The following is a 20,454-nucleotide window of genomic DNA, read 5'->3' as shown; positions in this document are numbered from 1 at the left end:
GCCTTTGTTATATGAATGGAAGGGTCGGCTCTTAACTCCTGTAAGCTTCGTCTGAATCTTTCGGGAAAATTGTTTGTTTGGGGCGTCAACATTGAACCATAAACAATACCTTTAACCAGGTTTAGGTTTTGTGAAGACAGAGAGTTATGTTTTTCAAGCTGTAACAATGAACTAGCAATTTTAACTGCAGAAGGTTGATTTGAAATGGCAAAAGACATACCATAACCCAAAGCAGTAACCACATTTTCACATATCGTTTTGGACGACAGATTCAACACGTTTGGATTAGATTTCTTGTTCCAATCACTATTTTTAATCAAGCTTTCTAACTTGCGCTTAAGAATTTTCTGTAACTGAAAAATAACAAATTGTAAAAGCACCTATAACAGAAACATAATTGAATCTGCTTTGATACAGATCACCAAAGAAAGTAATTTGAATATTAGCAGTGGTCTATATAACTTAGATCCATTTCTAATAGATCAGCTAAAGGGCGATTTAAGTAGGATCATTGAAAAACATTTGTCTCACTAATTTATTGTATATATTTACCTCTTTATGTTATAATTACCTATGTATTATGCTTGTATGTCTGCTGTATCAGATGGGCCATTGGGCTACATCGGATGGGCCAATTGGGTGCATCTGATGGGCCAATGGGCCGTCTGCATTGTCCAAGTATTGTACCTCACCTTACTTCACCACTCTCTCCTGCCTATTTATACCCATCACTCGATCTGTAAAATGACCTTCTGAAGATGTATTTAATATACGAAAGTACTTAAGGAAATTCCTGTTTCATTTTTCCTCCGTGGTCTGACATTGTCATATATATATATATATATATATATATATATATATATATATATATATATATATATATATAATATATATATATATATATATATATATATATATATATATATATATATATATATATATATATATATATATATATATATATATAAAATAATATGAATGAATGAATGATAGGTACCCTCCTGTCAGTCAGGCCAAAATCATATGATTTGCATCCTGGAAGGGTTAAAGTTTTAGTGAGGTACACTCTTAATACTAAACTAGAAGTAGACTAACATATAAATTGTTAAAGAGAACACTTGTAATTGTTTCAGAACAGGCTTACTGCACAGAGACTCGACCATACAACCAGGGGGCACGCCTCACTGCCTATGAGCTGGTGTTTGAGAAGATGCCGGCTACTTTGATCTGTGATAGTATGGCAGCGGCCTTGATGAACTGTCGCAACATTAATGCTGTTGTCGTTGGAGCTGATAGAGTTACTAGGAATGGCGATACTGCTAACAAGATAGGTACATATCAGGTATGTATTGTTAGTATTCAATATTCAATATGTATTCAGTATTCAATATGTTCATAGGATATATTAGTTTTGTTAAGTTATGGGAAAAGTAGAATATGTTTCAAGGTTGAGAATTTTATTAAATTAAAAAATTAAAATAATAAATGAGTAAAATAATATATAAGTTATTGTTCACATATTTCATTATAGAACAATTTTCAATAAATCAGAGTCCTGGAAAGAAATTGCAGATTGAGTCACATTCCATTAAAAAGATGAAATATTTACGTGAAGTTGCATAAATTATATTCATTTATTAAAGCTAAATAGGGAAGGAAGTGTTTATAAATATTGTTTATATTTTAATCAAATACTTTATGTGGTGATGTTTGATTCTCACAGTGCAGGTCAGTTAATGTAGACGGCACAAATAAAATGAGAATCCTTTAGATTGATTTTGAAATGATTTTAGATTATGATATTATTTACTAGAACAGCGATCAAGCTGGGTAAAGGAATTCCAGTAAACTTTGTATACTAAATAAAGTAAACCTATTACTTAATAATTATCCCTAATAAAGGAAAGTAAATAGTTGAACTTCTATTAGATCTACAGATATGTGGAAATTTATTCTCCGTGGGTGGCTGATGCAACTCTGCACATTTCTAGGAGAAATTACATGATGTTCCACATCCTAATGCAATGAATTCTATGATAGTAAACTACGGATTAGTAGTGTTAGTTAATTATGACGCCTAGTACAGGAAATACATCCCATTGTACTAAGGATTAGTAAATGAATATTAAATGAATATGAAGCCTAATACAGGAAATACATCCTATTGTATTAGGGATGAGAATAAGTGTTGGAAATTTCCAACATAGCATGCTTGGGAGGAAACGTGCTTGGGAGGAATCGTGCTTGGGAGGAATCAAGCAAGCGTGTGGGTAGGTGAGTGATGTGGAGTAGGAGGCGAGTTGATGCAACGAACCAGCGGATGGATGAATATAGATACATTGTTAAGTGCCAACAATCACATGGGCAGGCAAATGGGTGTGCGAGAAAGATGCCAGGCTAATGACTGGGGAAGCGGCTTGTCCTCTCAAGCATTCACAAAATCACTAAACAGATGTACTCAATTGCCCGAACCTAACCTAACCTGAGGACTCGTGAAGAGAAAATGGGACATTTTGTGAGCCATTATGATTTTTAGTGCATTAGTATTTTGGCCCTTTGGGCATTTAGGTCGAAATGCAATGTACTATTCTAGAGGAAGATGTCCATCTTAGTGACAGACACCAATATGTAGACATCAATGATAAAACCTCCCCCCACCCTACCATTAACTGTAGGGTTAATGGTAGAGTGGGGGACAGGTGGGGTAATTTTCCCACAGGGCAGCATCCTAGGACCTCTCCTGTTTCTTATATACATCAATGATTTGCCAAATGTCTCTAACATTCTTAAACCTACTATATATTATTTGCAGACAATACTAACAAAAACACGGCCTCCAGAGGAGAGCATGAAGGCCCCCCCAACCTGACAATTGGAGGCAAGAGAAAGCAAAAACAATGACTTACGGAAACAATCATGGGCTGAAGGGGACACAGTAAAATGAGATGAAGAGAAAAATGCAAAACACCATCTACAAACTAAGCCATGCGAAACAGCCGAGGCAGTACCATCCCCTAATGGAAGTTGCAGCGGCTCTGCCAGCCCCGCACGATAAAAGGCAACAGTAGCAGAGAACTAGAAAACGACAAGAAAGAAAGGAGATCACCACATGCTCAGAAACCAAAGAACAAAAATAAACTGAAAGGAAGTGGTGAAAGGAGTGCCATGAAATCTCATACTATTGCCGAGAAGAAGAATACAGGAATACCATTAAAGATGTCACTTACTCGTTGTAAGGTGATAAGATGCATCAAAAAGTCCAGGTGCAAAAAGTGGAGGATGAGATTGAACCAGCAAAGTATATCACCAGTCAGATCTTCTGGTAGAAGCAGAGCCATGGAAAATTGCCCGGGTTCAGAAATCAAGCAAGCTGCTCTTGGAACCAAGGCTGAGCCGGCCACCAAGAAGCCAGAAGGAGCACCATCCCTTAGTAGGACTCGAACCTGGCCAGGACCTGGAACAACAGCCGGACTGGTAGGAAGAGGTACAGGAACCCCCATCTCAAACAGTTCAGCTTCAAGGTGTCCACCGTGAGAGCCTCACAATCTTGGAATGGAGCCGTTTACTAGGGAAGGTACAGATTCCACACTGATGCAAAGAGGTCCAGGTATCCGAATGTCTTGCAAAGCCACAGGTAGGAGACAGCATTGACGGTGCATTCCATGGAAATGGGAAGTAACTAGGACAGACTGTGGAAATGTTGGATACTCCGAGAACATGAACAGCATGGAGAGCCAAACACTGAGACCTCGGCAAAAGAGCTCTCTGAAGCATCCAACTCCAAAGAGACAGGGACCAAAGCTAACCCCCCCCCCCTCCGGTTGAGACGGTGAACCATAGGGTAACATTCCGTGTGGAGCAGGAGCACAGAGCCCAAAGGAATCCGAATCCTCTGTAGTGCATGCCACATGGCTGCAAACTCGTACTATGAGCCCAACGAAGGGAGGCGACCAATGACCCTGGCCAACTTTGTGAGCATTGGTCACAAAGCTGTAACCCAGAACTGAGGTGCCCGCAAAGATGTCACATTAGGGTGGAGGAAGGTGCCAGGGAACCTAACCCCAAAAACCCAAAGAGGAAGCTGGAGATGCAGCATCTGGCATAGGGGCAACAGGGCCCACACCCAGCAATCATGATGGCAACAAAAGGGCCTGAGAGATACCAGAATAGACACAGAAGCTACACTTTGCCCATAGAAAAACAATGCAGGCAAAGTTTAGAGTCCTTTACAGTCACTCGAGCAACAGTCGGGTCACCTGGGACCGACTCAACAACAACAGACAGCCATACTACAGCAGTCAAGGCCACAAAAAGCAGGGAAAGCAACGTTTATCGAGAATCACAAATGAAGCCCAGCCAAGTCTGAACCTAGATGGTATCAACAAGGACTTCAGCCAGTTTATCAAGAACTTGAACCTAGCAAGCTGGGAAAGAACCAGTTTCTTGACTAGCAGACATGTAGACTGGCTGGAAGCCCACACGACTCAGTCGTCAAAGGAGGCCAAAACACGAACCACGAGAACTTGAGCCAACCATGTGAACACGCGTGGAGCCAAATTTAGCCCAAACTAAAGAACCCAAAAGTGATCAACCTGCCACCCTACCATGAAACCTAGCCAATCCAACGAATCTCAAATGTATTGAAGTGTCAAGTGGCAAATGGAATTCAATGTGAATAAATGCCATTTTATGGAATGTGGAATCTAAGAAAATAGTCCCACACACAACTTACAAATTATGTGGCAAGGAATTGCAGAACTCTAATAAAGAACAAGACCTAGAGTCGCTTTCCAACTTTAGACTTGCTTTTAATTATATGGATGGTAAACTAAAGAAACTATTCATGACTTTTGTGAGACCAAAATTGGAATATGCAGCAGTTGTATGGTGCCCAAATCTCAAGCAGCACATAAATAAACTGGAAAAGGTGCAACAGCATGCTACAAAATGGCTTCCGGAACTGAAAAACAAGAGTTATGAGAGACTAGAGGTATTAAATATGCCAAAACTAGAAGATAGAAGAAAAAGAGGTGATATGATCAACACTTACAAAATACTAACAGGAATCGACCAAATTGACTAAGAATTTCTGAAACCAGCAACCTCGTGAACACGAGGATAAAGATTCAAAATAAGGAAACAAGGTGCCGAAAAAATAATAAAGTTTTCTTTTGCAAACATTGGTAGATGGTTGGAACAAGCTAAGAAAGAAGGCAGTGGAGGCCAAAACTGTCAGCAGTTTCAAAGCGTTATAAGACACAGAGTACTGGGAAGATGGGGCACCATGAGCATAGCCCTTATCCTGTAACTATACTAAGGTAATTACTAGGGATGACAGGAAAGAGAACCCTGTGCACAGGCAGCTCCAAGTGCACAACACTTCTGGCCCACACACCACAAACATGGGTATCAATAGCCACAAAGAAAAAAAACCTACTTGGCGAAATAAATCACTGGAGCCAGAGCGACAGAGTGGGTAGCCAGGCACGAACTACCATTAGCAAGAACTGTGGATGGGGCAGCCTGCTGACCTAGTCTGCCTTCCTCCCTTCCCCAAATGAGGAGGGGAAGTAGGGCAAAAGAGCTTGCATCACTTGGCAAACGGAATTTAATGTGAATAAATGCTATGTTATGGAACGTGGAATAGAACATAGACCACAGACAACCTACAAATTATGTGAGAAACCTTTAAATAATTCTGATAAAGAAAGAGATCTAGAGGTGGTTATAGATGCAAAATTATCACCTGACGGACACACACAAAAAATCGCATGAGGAGCCTATGCTATATCTTCCAATTTCAGAATTGCTTTAAAATAAATGGATGGTAAAATACTAAAGAAATTGTTCACGACTTTTTATTAGATCAAAGCTCGAATATGCAACAGTTGTATGGTGTCCATATCTTAAGAAGCACAACAACAAACTGGAAAAGGTGTGAAGACATGCAACTAAATGGCTTCCAGAACTGAAGGACAAGAGCTACAAGGAGAAGTTATAGTATTAAACATGCCAAAACTGGAAGATAGAAGAAAAAAAAAAAGGCGATGTGATCACTACGTACAAAATAGTAACGGGAATTGATAAAATTGATGGGGAAGAATTCCTGAGACCTGAACTTCAAGAACAAGAAGTAATAGCCTAACCCTTAAATTATGCGCATCACGTCATATGACGTGCTGGACGTTGTTCCAGTCAACTGCGCATCACATCATATGATGTGTTGGAGTACTACGCAAGATTTAAACAGCCCGCGGATACACGGGGTTCACCACACCTTCATCAGGGCTCTTGTAAACAGACGCCATTTTTAAAAAAAAATCGTGGGCCAAACTCCCGGGTGTTATTGGCCTCAGTATTGAGTGAGCAACCAAGCCTGACGCACGCAGCATGAGCTAACAGCACTGCTGTTCAGCTTGTGACCACAGCATCGCCTAAAAATGCCAAATTATACTTGTTCATGCTATTATGTAGCGATGATATTATTACAGAAGAACCCTGACTGTGATAAAACTGACCAGGGTTCTGATAATAGCAGGATTGTGGTGATATTTAGCGCTGTGCGCCATGGAAGGAGGTGTAATGCTGTGGGAGGGAGGGTGGTGGCGATGTCTTTTGACTGTGTGTGGCCACCTTTTATTGACTGCACCCACCATACCAGCTTAGTGGTTCGCTATGGTGAACACAAATGTAGATACTTATATATAACGTGCGTATAGAGGGTATAAACAGCAAGAGAAGGTTTGTATAGAGGGTATAAACAGCAAGAGAAGGTTTGGAGCCGCCATTTTGGTGAGGGCGGTGGCGTCGTCTGCACGACGCCACCGTGCAGACGACGGTGTTGTTTACTGGTTACCACGATGGTCTTTGGGCACCATACCAGTTTATTTGTACAAGTATGATGAATAAAACAGGTAGATATTTATATATAATGTGTGTATATAGCGTAATAACACCACACAGTATTGTTGGAGGACAAATATTAGTGCATCTGGCCTTGAGGGCGGCCGCCGATCAGCTGACTGTGTGAGTAGCCACATCTCTGTGCCTTTACTCACCATACAAGCTTAGATGTACAGTTATGGTGAACAAAACATGTAGATACTTATATATAACGTCTGTATATAGTGAATTATAGCAAAAACATTATTGTGGGAGGAGAATGAGGGTGAGTCAGATGACTGGAGGGAGGGCGGGAGTGGCTGGCTGGTACACGGCGGTCACTCCTCATTACTTTTTGACTCATAATAGCTACTTAGTGGTTCATTATAGTGAACAAAACATGCAAATACTTATATATAACCTGTGCTTATAGTGTAATAACCGACAAAGTATTTGTTCACTGATTGATGAACATAATTGAATCAACAATATGCACACCATATTTTTGAGTACACCAACGATTCACTCATGTTATTATATAAATATATCAAACTACACACTATTGAATAATATTACAGCAAAAAAAGTATGAAAAATCAATCAGGGACATTGAAATAATTCGGCAATTATCTCTTTGTGGCAACTCTGGCCTGACAGCTTGCGAGGAACAGACCGCCTGGGACGCACGCTGAGTCAGCGCCTATAATTTGCCAGACTTCCCCGCCCTATAGCGGGCAATATATGCCACTTACGATTTTTGTATTATTTTTCCCGTGATCAGTGAACACAAATTAACAGGTTAGAAAGAAAAAATAATTTTTTTTTTTTTCAAAATGACATGCGCCTGTGGGGATGACAGAATATTAAACCCCGAGCATGTTAAGGGTTAAACTAACTAAACAAAGCTGCCGAAGAAATATAAAAAAATTCCCTTTCGTAAAGAGAGTGGTAGACAATTGGAACAAGTTGGTGAGAATGCAGTGGAGGCCAAAGCCATTGGTAGTTTCAAAGCATTATATGATAGTGCTGGGAAGATGGGACACCACAAGCGTAGTTCTCATCCTGTAACTACGCAGGTATTTACTTGTTTATTGAAAATGTTATTGTTTGCTTACATTGTTGGGAGGAGTTCTTTTATTGATTTTGAGGCATCAATCTTTCCTTATAACCACGAGAGGTCTGTCTCTTTTTCGCTGACTTTGTGGGTGCTTTCTTAGTGGCTGTGAATATGATAAAAATTCACTGACAGTTTTATCATAGGGCCACTGTTCTCTGCTTCTTTCAGAGGGGGATCAAATTCTGGCTCATGGTCCCTGGTAGGCTGAAAAGAACCCCGCAACTGATGGCATCTAGTAATTTGGCACTATATCAGCATTGTAGCTTCAGGGAGCCACTGGGACTCGTCCAGAAATAGGCGTTTCGTTATGTTCAACTCTGGTTTTTAGGGGTTCAGCTCCATTGTGCCTTCTACCCTCGTGGCTCGTTGTCTTGGCTCTGGGTCAGAATTTTGTAACTAGTGCTTGCCAGGCTTTCCAGGATAATGTTGCGTCTGCTCTATCAGATGCACAGCACAGTTTGCAGGCGTGTGGCAAGCCTTTTGAAGGTTCATATTTCTCCATTCTCCATTTTCTGATTCCATTCCAACTACTACGTGTAGAGTCATTCATTAAATAGGTAGGGGGTTGCTTCAGTCTTCCCCCTTTGTAGCTGGACTCTGCAAATAGGATCAAATTGTGGCTTCTTGGAGTTTGGTTCTCCACGTAGTTAACATGCGTAGTTAACGTTAACATGTCCCACGCTCATGCAAAAGGTCTAACTAATTTCTGTCCCATTTCCAGTGTGTCCTTTCACTGAGTCTGCAAGACATTTTGTCACACCAGGGTAGACCTCTTTGCATCTGCATGGAACTGGCAGCTTCCCTCCTGTGTGGCTCTGTTGTCTGATTATGAAGCTCTCATGGTGGAAATCTGGACTGGTTGAGCAGGGAAGTTTCTCTTATCTTTTTCCCCTGGTCCAATTGTTGCTTGAGGCTTATTCTGGTAAATTATTCCTTCTGGGTCTTCTGGGCTAGTGCCAAACCCAGATATTTTTTAATGGCTCTGGCTCTTTCAGCAGATCCGTCCAGTACCTTGCTGGCTCAGTGTTTTCTGCTGATTTGTGCACCTGAACTTTGACACAGATCCATCACCATTGAAAATGAAATTGAAATAAGTTTATTGAGGTAAAATAATCACAAAGGGATGAGGTAGCTCAAGCTATTCTCACCCCTTTCAGTACAACATGTTCATACATATATAGACATATCACAAACAATAAACATATTGCCGAACATTCTGAGAGATAAACATACACATTTCCTTCCATCACCATTTGTATGGTATGCAGGTGGCAGAGTTGGTTGGTTTCCCATCTTTGTCTTTTGTTGTGGCAAAAGTATAGAGTTTCTTTAATGCTCTTTTGGTCTCTCTCTCTCTTTGCCTTGTTTCATCTGTGTTTGTTCCTTTGGTTTTATAATTTTTGTTATGGCTGTTGGTCGATCGGCATCTTACGCTTAATGATGTCTATTATGCCTTTCATTTCTATGGAAGAAATGACATGTTTGCTTTGGATGGAGTACATCTATCTAGGGCTGGGGTTGTTGCTGTTGTGAACTCGTTGGAACCTATGGTTGGAGGGGTTTGTTTGGGTTTAAACTGTTAGTAGATAGTGGTATGGGAATTGACATGGAGAAAGGAGGTAATAAAAGTACAGTGGTACCTCGGGTTACGAACGTCCCTGTTTATGAGCTTTTCGGGTTACGAGCCCGATATATTCGAAAAATTTGAATCGGGATACGAGTTTGTTGATACACGTACGGCCGACCTAGTGTGTGGTGGCACGGCGATCGCGCCTCAATTTACCAGTGCCTCGCGCCCAGTGACTATCCCGCCTGAATTCTTCAAAAAGGACTTGCAGTTTTTTGTCGGATTTTTGGCCATTTGAGCATAAAAGGTGTTATTACTGTATATATCTCGCCATGGGTCCCAAGAAAGTCAGTGGTAAGGTTCAAGACAAGAAATCACATATGAGAATGACCATAGAGGAAAAACAAGAGGTCATTTCTAAGCATGAAAATGGTACTCGTGTTGTTGAACTAGCTAGGCAGTACAACAAATCTTCAGGGAAAGAGGAGGAGGCAGTAGAGAATGTCCCTTTCTCATTAATTAAGAAAATGTGTGCAGTATGGGAAGGACTGCAAAATTTTGCTGAAAAGAATCGCCCAGATAAAGCTGTAGCAGGCCGTTGCATTGATCTTTTTAATGACAATGTGATGCCTCACTACAGACAAGTGTTGCAAAGAAGGGAAAAACAATCTTCAATGGAACTCTTCCTTGTGAGAAAAGTGAGAAAATCAAGCAGCGAGCCACAGCCAGGACCTAGTGGTATGCAGGCAAAATGTGCCAGAGAGTGCACTCCAGAGAGGTCATCACTGCCTGATGTTATAATGGAAGGGGACTCCACTTCCAAACAGTAACACCTCTCCTCCTACCCCTGCCCTCCCCCCCTCCTTACCATCTTCCATATGCCAACAGGAGTCATCAGCAAGGGTAAGTAATAACTTGAACATACTTTTGTAGTGAAGATTTGGGTGAATTAGGTATAACATTTACTTTGAAGTGAAGTTTTTTGGGAGTCGGGAACGGATTAATTCATTTCCCATTATTTCTTATGGGGAAATTCACTTCGGTTTACGAATTTTTGGGTTATGAACCATCTCCAGGAACAGATTAAATTCTTAAACCGAGGTACCCCTGTATGTGTTTCTGGGGAAAACAAATTGGCAAAATGATGAATGAAAGAGAAGGGCCTCAAAATAACAATACACTTAGAGTATATTACACGAACAGTTAGAGTCTAAGACACAAAATAAATGATTTAAATGCTCTTGTCTACACAGAAAAATAGATATTATTGCACTTACCAAAACGTGGATGAATGTAGAAAATAGAGAACTATTAGCTGAATATAAAATAAACGGATTTAAACTATTTCACACAGGTAGATATATTAGACAAGGAGGGGAAGTAGCCATATATGTTAAGGAAAATTTGAAATGTAGTCTCAAAGAGGGAATCAAAACTGAGCCACACACACAAACTATCTGCCTAGAATTAAACGAAAAAGCTAAAAATCTTATAATGGGAGTTATATACAGGCCACCAATCTTAGAATGGAAGCAAAGCATTTATGGGATGAAATATCTAGAGCATCTAGGTCTAACAGTTTTTGAGTCATGTGTGACTTTAATTTTATTGGAATAAACTGGATTAACAGAACAGGGAATAATGAAGTAGAAGATTTTCTTGAATTAATTGACGATTGCTTTCTTAAGCAACACATTAGGGAACCAATGCAGGTGATATGTTGCAACAGTTTTGGATGAGGTTAACAAACTTTTGACTAACACAAGACAGAACATGGAACAATGGGTATTAATTGGATTGCATTGTTCCGTGTTCTGTCTTGTGTTGGTCAAAAGTTTGTTCACCTCATCCAAAACTGTTGCAACATATCACCTCACCCAAATGTGAGTATATAAGACAAGCTGTTTAGTGTTAGCATAAGTAGAACTCTGTTTAGGGTTTTCAGGTTACAGTTGTGTGTGTGTGTAAACTAAAGTCTTTGAAAATGTAATAAGTTATTACGAAACACGTTCAAGCGTCGCGTCAGACTAGAAATAAAAATGAATTTTGGAGAATCAATTTTTCAATTACCATCAACAGTAAAAAGAAACATAAGAAATATTGAGAAAATTCGTGTTAAAATTATTAATCTTACTATTTAGGTCATATTTAACACTTTCACCCGGGCATCACGCAGCATTGCGTCATCCGTTTACTGTCGGTAATGCCGGGGATGACGCAGCATTGCGTCATCCACTTTAAATAATCGCCAAAAATCAGGTTTTTATCCGATTTTTTGGGGACTGGTTTTAAAATGCTCGCCGATGTCTTTCCATTTTCTTTGTTGAGCCTTGTGGCCCTCAGGCTGCTTGGCACACGCCGTGGGCCTATTGTTTTCGCTCCACTGTTGTGACCAATGTCGCCTCCCCTCGCATCTCAAACGTGTGAACATTTCGGCTATTTTCCGTGGCTATATTTCTTACTGCGGCTTTAGAAACTATCTACGCTTACTCCACGATGGATAGTGATCATGAACAAGGCCCTTCCAGGAAGAAAATTGCGAAAGAAAGGCTTGAAAAGGGCGGGAATTGGGAGTGTAGCTGGAAGGCGTCTGAGCACTCACTTGCGGCTAACGCGTGGCCCGTCTTCAACTCGTCTACGGTTGGAGCGTGACGAGGTTTTTTTATTTTATATGCTAATGTTCCTCTAGAGAATTCTATTGCAAACCCATTGAGACCAAAATGAAAGACCTAGGACGAAAATTGAGGTGACCAGCGTGAAAATAGTGAAAACATTTTATCGAGTTTGCGCGCTCCTAGGTAACTCGTTCGCACTTTCTCTGTTTGCTGCAGGTAATTAGCCGGGCTTTTGGAGTTTATATGCATTTAGTGTTGTAGAGAATTCTATTGCGAACACAATGATACAAAATTTAATCTCGTAGGACGAGAATTAAGGTGACAAAGTTGGAGAGTGTATACACTTTTCAGAATTTACGCGCGCTCCCGTGACACCCTGGGTCCCATATCGCATAGTTGAGGGGTGGTGCGCGGGGTACGCCAAAGTGTTAACAACATATGTTTACAAAAAAGACTGCTACCAAATTAACTAATGTATGTATGTTGTTGAATATGACCGAAAAGGTAAGATTACTAATTCTAACACGAATCTTCTCAATATTTCTTATGTTTTTCTTCACTGTCGGTGGTAATACAAATAACAATTCTCCAAAATTCATTTTTTAATTGTCTGACGCCTGAATGCGTTTCGTAATTTGTATTACATTTTCAAAGACTTAATTTATGCACAAATTCTTCGTACTTATACTCTATTGGATGAGGTGATATGGTACAAAAGTTATGGGTGAGGTGACAAACACAAGACAGAAAACGAAACAATGGGTATAAACTGGATAAATGAACATATGAATGGAAGTAACTGCAGAAGGTCTATTGGCCCATACTTCCTCTTGCTGCTTCCATATTGGTTCGGGGTCTTGAAGTAGATAGAATATAGTTGTGCATTAATTGGCTGTTGATTGTTGGTGTTGACTTTTTGATGTGTAGTACCTCGCTGATGTCAAGCCACCTGCTATCGCTGTACCTATCGATGATTTCTGTGTTGTTTAAGATTTCTCTGGTGATGGTCTGGTTGTGAGAAGAGATTGTGTTCCTTGATGGCTCCCTGTTGCTTATGCATTGTTAGTTGCCTAGAAAGAGACATTGTTGTCTTGCCTATATACTGAGTTCTTTGGGGCTTACAGTCCCCAAGTGGGCATTTAAAGGCATAGACAACGTTGCTCTCCTTCGAAGCGTTCTGCTTGGTGTCTGGGGAGTTTTTCATGAGTAGATTGGCCGTATTTTTAGTTTTATAATAAATTATCAATTGTATTTTCTGATTTTTGTCTGTAGGGATGACGTTCCTATCAACAATATCTTTCAGGGCCCTTTCCTCCGTTTTATGAGCTGTCAAAAAGAAGTTCCTGTAAAATAGTCTAATTGGGGGTACAAGTGTTGTGTTGGTTGACTCTTCAGAAGTGTAGGCGATGCTGTGGTCACAAGCTGAACAGCAGTGCTGTGAGCTCATTCTGCATGCACCAGCCTTGGTTGCTCACTCAGTACTGAGGCTCTCACACCCAGGAATGTTGCCCATAATTTTTTTTTTAAATGGCGTCTGTTTACAAGAGCCAGTGAGGAAGCTGATGTGAACCCCATGTAGCCACGTGAGTTTTGAATTATACGCTAAAAATATAAGATCCCGGAGCGCCTGCAGGCGCGTTGCGCAGTTCAGTGGTTAAGTTACATTCACTGGAAAGGCGAAGAGTTAGGGGTGCTATGATAGAGGTGTACAAGAAGATAAATGAACATAACTAAGGGGATATTGATAGAGTATTAAAAGTATCAACACAGGATAGAACTCGAAACAATGGGTATAAATTGGATAAGTTTAAATTTGGGAAAGATCTGGGTAAATACTGGTTCGGTAATAGGGTTGTTGATTTGTGGAACCAATTACCGTGTAACATGGTGAAGGTAGGGATCCCTTGATTGTTTCAAGTGTGGGTTGGGCATGTATATGAGTGGGATTGGGTGGTTACAAACAGGAGCTGCCTCGTATGGGTCAATAGGCCTTCTGCAGTTACCTTTATTTTAATGTTCTTATGTCTTGGTCTCATCAGAGTTTGTTAGTATCTCTCTCCTTCCCTCAGTTCTTGATTGCCCCTTCAATCTGTGGTACGTTCTTCATGGCTTTTTTGTTAGCCCTCACTTCTGGTTGTCAGGTGGGGAAGCTTTATGCTCTTCTTTGGAAGAGTGGGTTTTGTTCTTTCCTCCCTAGTGGTCAGTGTCTTCATTTGCACCTTCTCCTTTTTTGGAGAAGACTGTGGCTGTTGGCTTCTGGAGGGATCGTTTGGTTGTTTATGTCCAGCCGGTGGTGCATCATTTGCCATGTCCAGTTGTGGCAGTTCATCGCTATCGGCACTCCTCCAATTCTGCATCGGTGGATGAACTCTGTTGACCCTGGTGCATTTGGTTATCTATTCCAGGGGTTGTTTCTCCCACGTCGTCCACAGTGTCATTAAGTCTAGCCTGCCTGCGGTCTTCCCCTTGGCCCTGGTTGTTTGCAAATTTACGGCTTTGTCTGTGGTGTTTTTGAACACATCATGGGCTGTTATTTAGGTTCAGATGTTTTGGAAATCTAATTGGGTTCCTGGCAGCTTGTTCCTTGTCAGTGTCCCCTAGTCGCCATTAGGCTTTTGTTGCCCTGGGTCAGGTCATTGTCTCATCTTTATGGATATCATTGCCTCACTCCTCCCTAGTGAGTTCTGTGTTTTCCTTCTACTCTGCTGTTAGCTTCAGGGAGCCACCAGTCAATGCTTCCTGAAAACTTGTGTTGAATATAATGAAATGCCTCTTTCTGGTAGGGCCTCCCTGCTTCCCACTCCCTCTATACCAGCTGTGCCAGTTCATGGTCTTTCAGCTCCATATTTTGGTTATGATGATGTGGAACCCAGGAGCTCCCAGTGGTGTTGCTACCTGTTAGTGGCCAGCCTTGACCTGGGGGCTTCACCATAGTTTCTAAGTGAATCATTTGCAGTCATTTGGCTATATCAATGCTTTTCTTTTTTTCTCTGAACCCTGCAATTGTTTGTATTGCTTTGCTTACTTTCTGGATGTTTTATCAGTGAGGGTGATTATAACATTCCCTGTGCCTCTGTGAGGAGGTCAGATTCTAGCTTTGGTCCCCGGTAGCCATGGGCCATGGTAGCCGAGGTGCCATGGGCACAATCAGAGAACACTGTATGAACATCAGAGGGCCACAGTTGTTCAACGTCCTACCAGCGAGCATCAGAAATATTGCCGGAGCAACCGTGGACATCTTCAAGAGGAAACTAGATTGTTTTCTTCAAGGAGTGCCGGACCAACCGGGCTGTGATGGGTGTGTGGGTCTGAGGGCCGCTCCAAGCAACAGCCTGGTGGACAAGTCACAAGTCTCTCACAAGTCAAGTCTGGCCTCGGACCGGGCTTGGAGAGTAGAAGAACTCTCAGAACCCCATCAAGCAGGTATCAAGCAGCCCATACAGGACTCTTAAAGCAGATGTGACTCGGCAGAGTCACATCTGAAATTGAAAAAAAATTGAAAATTGAGTCACAAGAAATTGAAAACATGCCCATGCACTCGGCCCCAGGTCCAGACTCATGGAATTCAATATTTATAAAGAAATGCAAAGTGCCGGTAGCACAGGCACTCAGTATAGTGTGGAGGAAGAGCTTGGACACGGGGGAGATACCAGATGCACTTAAAGTAGCAGACATAGCCCCTCTACACAAGGGAGGGAGCAAAGCATTGGCAAAAAATTATAGACCAGTTGCACTAACATCGCACATCATAAAAGTATTTGAGAGAGTGATTAGGAGTCAGGTCACCAATTTCATGGAGACCAATGACCTTCATAACCCAGGCCAACATGGATTTCGAGCGGGAAGATCGTGCCTCTTACAGCTACTTGAGCACTACGACAAAGTCACTGAGGCATTAGAAGAGAAACAGAATGCTGATGTGATATACACGGACTTCGCAAAGGCCTTCGATAAATGTGACCATGGCGTGATAGCACACAAAATGAAGTCAATGGGAATAACCGGTAAAGTAGGACGCTGGATACTCAGTTTTCTGTCAAACAGGACTCAGCGAGTAACTGTCAACCATATAAAATCTAGTCCAAGTGCAGTGAAAAGCTCTGTACCTCAGGGTACAGTCCTTGCACCACTGCTTTTCCTTATTCTCATATCAGATATAGACAAAAATACAAGTCACAGCTTCGTATCATCCTTTGCAGATGACACAAAAATCAGTATGAAAATTACCTCGGCTGAGGACATTGAAAAACTTCAAGCTGATATTAATAAAGTTTTCGACTGGGCATCAGAAAATAACATGATGTTTAACAGTGATAAATTCCAGGTACTCAGGTACGGTAAAAATGAGGACCTTAAACATAATACAGAGTACAAAACACAATCAAATGTACCCATAGTAGGAAAACAGCATGTAAAGGATTTGGGAATAATAATGTCTGACGACCTAACGTTTAAGGAGCATAACCAAGCAAATATTGCGACAGCCAGAAAAATGATAGGATGGATTACGAGAACTTTCAAATCCAGGGATCCCATCACAATGGTTGTACTCTTCAAGGCACTGGTGTTGTCCCGTCTTGAGTACTGCTCAGTACTCACTTCCCCCTTCAAAGCAGGAGAGATTGCTGAAATAGAGGGAATACAGAGAACATATACGGCACGCATAGACGCAATAAAGCACCTAAATTATTGGGATCGTCTCAAAGCCCTCCAAATGTACTCACTAGAAAGAAGACGAGAGAGATATCAAATAATATACACCTGGAAGATACTGGAGGGCCAAGTACCAAATCTACACAGTAAAATAACAACGTACTGGAGTGAACGACATGGAAGAAAATGTAGAATAGAACCAATGAAGAGCAGAGGTGCCATAGGCACAATCAGAGAACACTGTATAAACATCAGAGGTCCGCGGTTGTTCAACGTCCTCCCAGCAAGCATAAGAAATATTGCCGGAACAACCGTGGACATTTTCAAGAGGAAACTAGATTTATTCCTCCAAGGAGTGCCGGACCAACCGGGCTGTGGTGGGTATGTGGGCCTGCGGGCCGCTCCAAGCAACAGCCTGGTGGACCAAACTCTCACAAGTCGAGCCTGGCCTCGGGCCGGGCTTGGGGAGTAGAAGAACTCCCAGAACCCCATCAACCAGGTATCAACCAGGCTACAAGATAACTTCAGGGAGCCACTGAGGCCCTACCAGAAAAAAATGTTTCATTACATTTGATGCTGGGTTTTGTGTGTGTGTTGTACATTATCTTTATATCTGTGCAAGAGAAAATGAAAGTATTTAAGTACAGTAGTTCATTCGAGCTTTAGATCTATATATTGTTGGCCAGTGTAGCCCTTGATAACTTGAATGCACTATATTGCCCACCTCATGACTAAACTTAACACAAAGTAAATAAAAGATAGCATGAAGTTCCCCACAGCTGGTACTGTACATCTTGTGGCTAATAATTAGTTTCACTTCTTTTTGCAGTTAGCCGTCACTGCGAAGTGTCACAATGTTCCTTTTTACGTGTGTGCACCTACTACATCTATTGACCTAAGCTTAGATGAAGGCAAGGAAATTCCTATTGAAGAGCGACCACATGACGAAATGACAGATATTGCCGGAATTCGGATTGCTTCACCAGGTGAGCTTCGTCGTCTTCGCTTATTTTCACTATATCGTGTCGTTTCTTATATTTGTTGTGTGATATTTACAAGTTTATGCATCATCAGTTCTTAAAGAAGGAAAGTTTCATGTGCTATGTTTATAGCAGACAAAAGTAGGAATAAGTGAAATGGAATAAATTTTTAAAAAGTGAAGGAGTGAAAAAGTGAGTGTGTGACTGTTAATCTTTTTGCTGCTGCTTGTGATTTTGGTTGCCCCATGGATGAGGATTGTATATGATATGACAAGTGTCTTAGTTCTCTGTACTGTGTCTTGAGGAAAGTTCCCAAATCACATAATGTTTGCCTAGGTTCTCTAAATTTCAAAATGGGCACCTGGACCAGATAAATGCAGACATCTCTTAGCAAGGCAATCAAATGTCACTCTTAAGCAGTTGCTCCAAAAATCAGCAAGACTGCCTACTCAAAACCTTCAGACCTGACAAAAACTGAACCCTCGTGTATTGAAGCATATTTGGACTGCTTGGAACTAGATTCCAAACCCTTACGGCATCTCTAGCAATAAAAATTTCAAAAAATTAAATTGGAAGCTGCTTCAAAAAGAGACTTAGGGTTCTTATGGACTCAAACCTGCTTAGTACAGTCAAATGTAGCTTACCACTCAAATCAATAACATTACACACTGTCTGGTATATAACGCCTAGTTACTATGCATCAAACTGCAAGTCGCCACCACCGTGGGAAACTGCTGCTGCAGAGCTGGGACTGAACCTAGCAAAATAAGGAAGGTAATGTATGATTCACACCACTTGAGAATCGGAGCCCAGCCTTGGTAGCGAATACTGCACCCCTTGGTACAATAATATTACAGTAATGACTCTATACATCAAGAATCCACCCAGGCAGCTTTATACTCGCCTGTATGTTCCACTAGAAATGCTAGACATTGTTACACAGTGTGACTAACAATGTTTCTGTACTTCAGACATAATGCAGTTCTCCTCTTCCATGACCTTTATGTACAGAGCAATTTCAGTTTGATGACTCTTTGGTTGCAGTGCACATTTTCTGGGGCAGGACATACTCGCCCACTTCACGTAACAAGTATTTCATGTGCAGATTTACCCTGGATGCCGGGCCAGATTTGAAAGACCAGTGGGAAAGTTGATGGGCCTTGTGCATTTGCACCATATTGGAGCTCCTTTAAAAAATAAGATTGAAAAAGCAGGCTCCCAAAAAATACTGTCAAGGAGAGCAAAATTGCTTTACAGTCACAATCTCCTGGTAGTTGTCCATCATATGATCAGCTGAAATTAAAATTTTGCTCTGCAAAATTAGTCCATAGAGCATGGGAAATATTAGGGCATGAATGTTGACACTCTTAACCATTAAACTGCGCAAAACATCATATGATGTCTTGAGTAACTGTCGATAAATTGTTACGACATCATATGATGATTTGGAGTACCACGCAAGATTTAAAAGTCCCGCGGCTACACAGGGTTCACATCAGCTTCCTCAGGGCTCTGGTAAACACGCCATTTAAAAAAAAAAATTGTGGGCAACATTCACGTGTGTGAAAGCCTCGGTACTGAGTGAACCACCAAGGCTGGTGCACACAGCATGAGCTCACAGCACTGCTGTTCAGCTTGTGACCATCATCTAAAAATGTAAAAAATATATGTAACTGGTATTATATAGTGATGATAGTATTACATAAGACCTCTGACTGTGATAGAAATGACCAGGATTCTGCTAATAGCAGGATTGTTGTGATAATTTGCACTGTGCTGTTTGAGGAGTAATGTTGAGAGTGAGAGGGAGGGAGGGCTGTGGCGTCGTCTGCTGAATCTGTGTGGCCACCTGTTGCTGTCGGCACTTACTATACCAGCTTAGTGGTTCGCTATGGTGAACAAAACATGCAGATACTTACATATAACGTTTGTATTGTCAGGGTTCACCCCCCCCTTCCTACCTGTGGTTGGGGTCGTCCCACGGGTCTTAGCCCCACAGTACCAGGCGCCACTGCTCGCCCGTGTGCTCCCCCAGTCAACTAAGGGCTGGCCTTATACACCCCTAGCGAGTGGGGAGGTTCAAGCTTCCTATAACTCACCTAACCTGCCCATCCTGACACTGGAATACACTCTTGGATATCTGGTCTATTCAGGTCGCCAGCTGGGTATGGATATCAAATATATCCAATCCATTTGCTAAGCCAGCAAATACTGTATGTATTTGTTATATACATCAAATAATAATAAAAATAAAATAGCAAACACTTTATTAATGAGAATAAGTAATACTTAATGTACAGATGAAATACTGTATTAATGGATACTAAGGTTGAGTGGAGGCTAGCTATCAGTAAGTCTGTGTCGCTAGGTATGACCAATCCTGAGTGGAACACGTATCTTCATTCACCTTCCTTGACAACATCCATTACTAACACCACTTGCCTCCCCTAACAACCACTGACACCACTTGCCTCCCCTAACAACCACTGACACCACTTGCCTCCCCTAACAACCACTGACACCACTTGCCTTCCCTGACAACCACTGACACTACTTGCCTCCCCTGACAACCACTGACACCACTTGCCTCCCCTGACAACCACTGACACCACTTGCCTCCCCTGACAACCACTGACACTA

The 20,454-nt window shown here is 41.4% G+C and overlaps 1 protein-coding gene across 2 annotated transcripts in view; it reads left to right on the top strand.

Annotated features, from left to right (window-relative positions):
* Nucleotides 1-20,454, top strand: part of LOC123770548 (methylthioribose-1-phosphate isomerase) — a 177,077-nt gene that overhangs the window by 113,512 nt on the left and 43,111 nt on the right. For both annotated transcript variants that reach the window (XM_069301891.1, XM_045762558.2), the window contains exons 4-5: nucleotides 1,134-1,342; nucleotides 17,664-17,820. In XM_069301891.1, coding sequence (XP_069157992.1) covers nucleotides 1,134-1,342; nucleotides 17,664-17,820 — 366 coding nt within the window. The remainder of the gene's footprint in view (nucleotides 1-1,133; nucleotides 1,343-17,663; nucleotides 17,821-20,454) is intronic.

This window comes from Procambarus clarkii, chromosome 46 (assembly GCF_040958095.1).
Source record: "Procambarus clarkii isolate CNS0578487 chromosome 46, FALCON_Pclarkii_2.0, whole genome shotgun sequence".
NCBI classification, from domain to species: Eukaryota; Metazoa; Arthropoda; class Malacostraca; order Decapoda; family Cambaridae; genus Procambarus; species Procambarus clarkii.
Note: the sequence above shows the minus strand (reverse complement) of the source record. Positions and strands in the feature narration are given on the sequence as shown.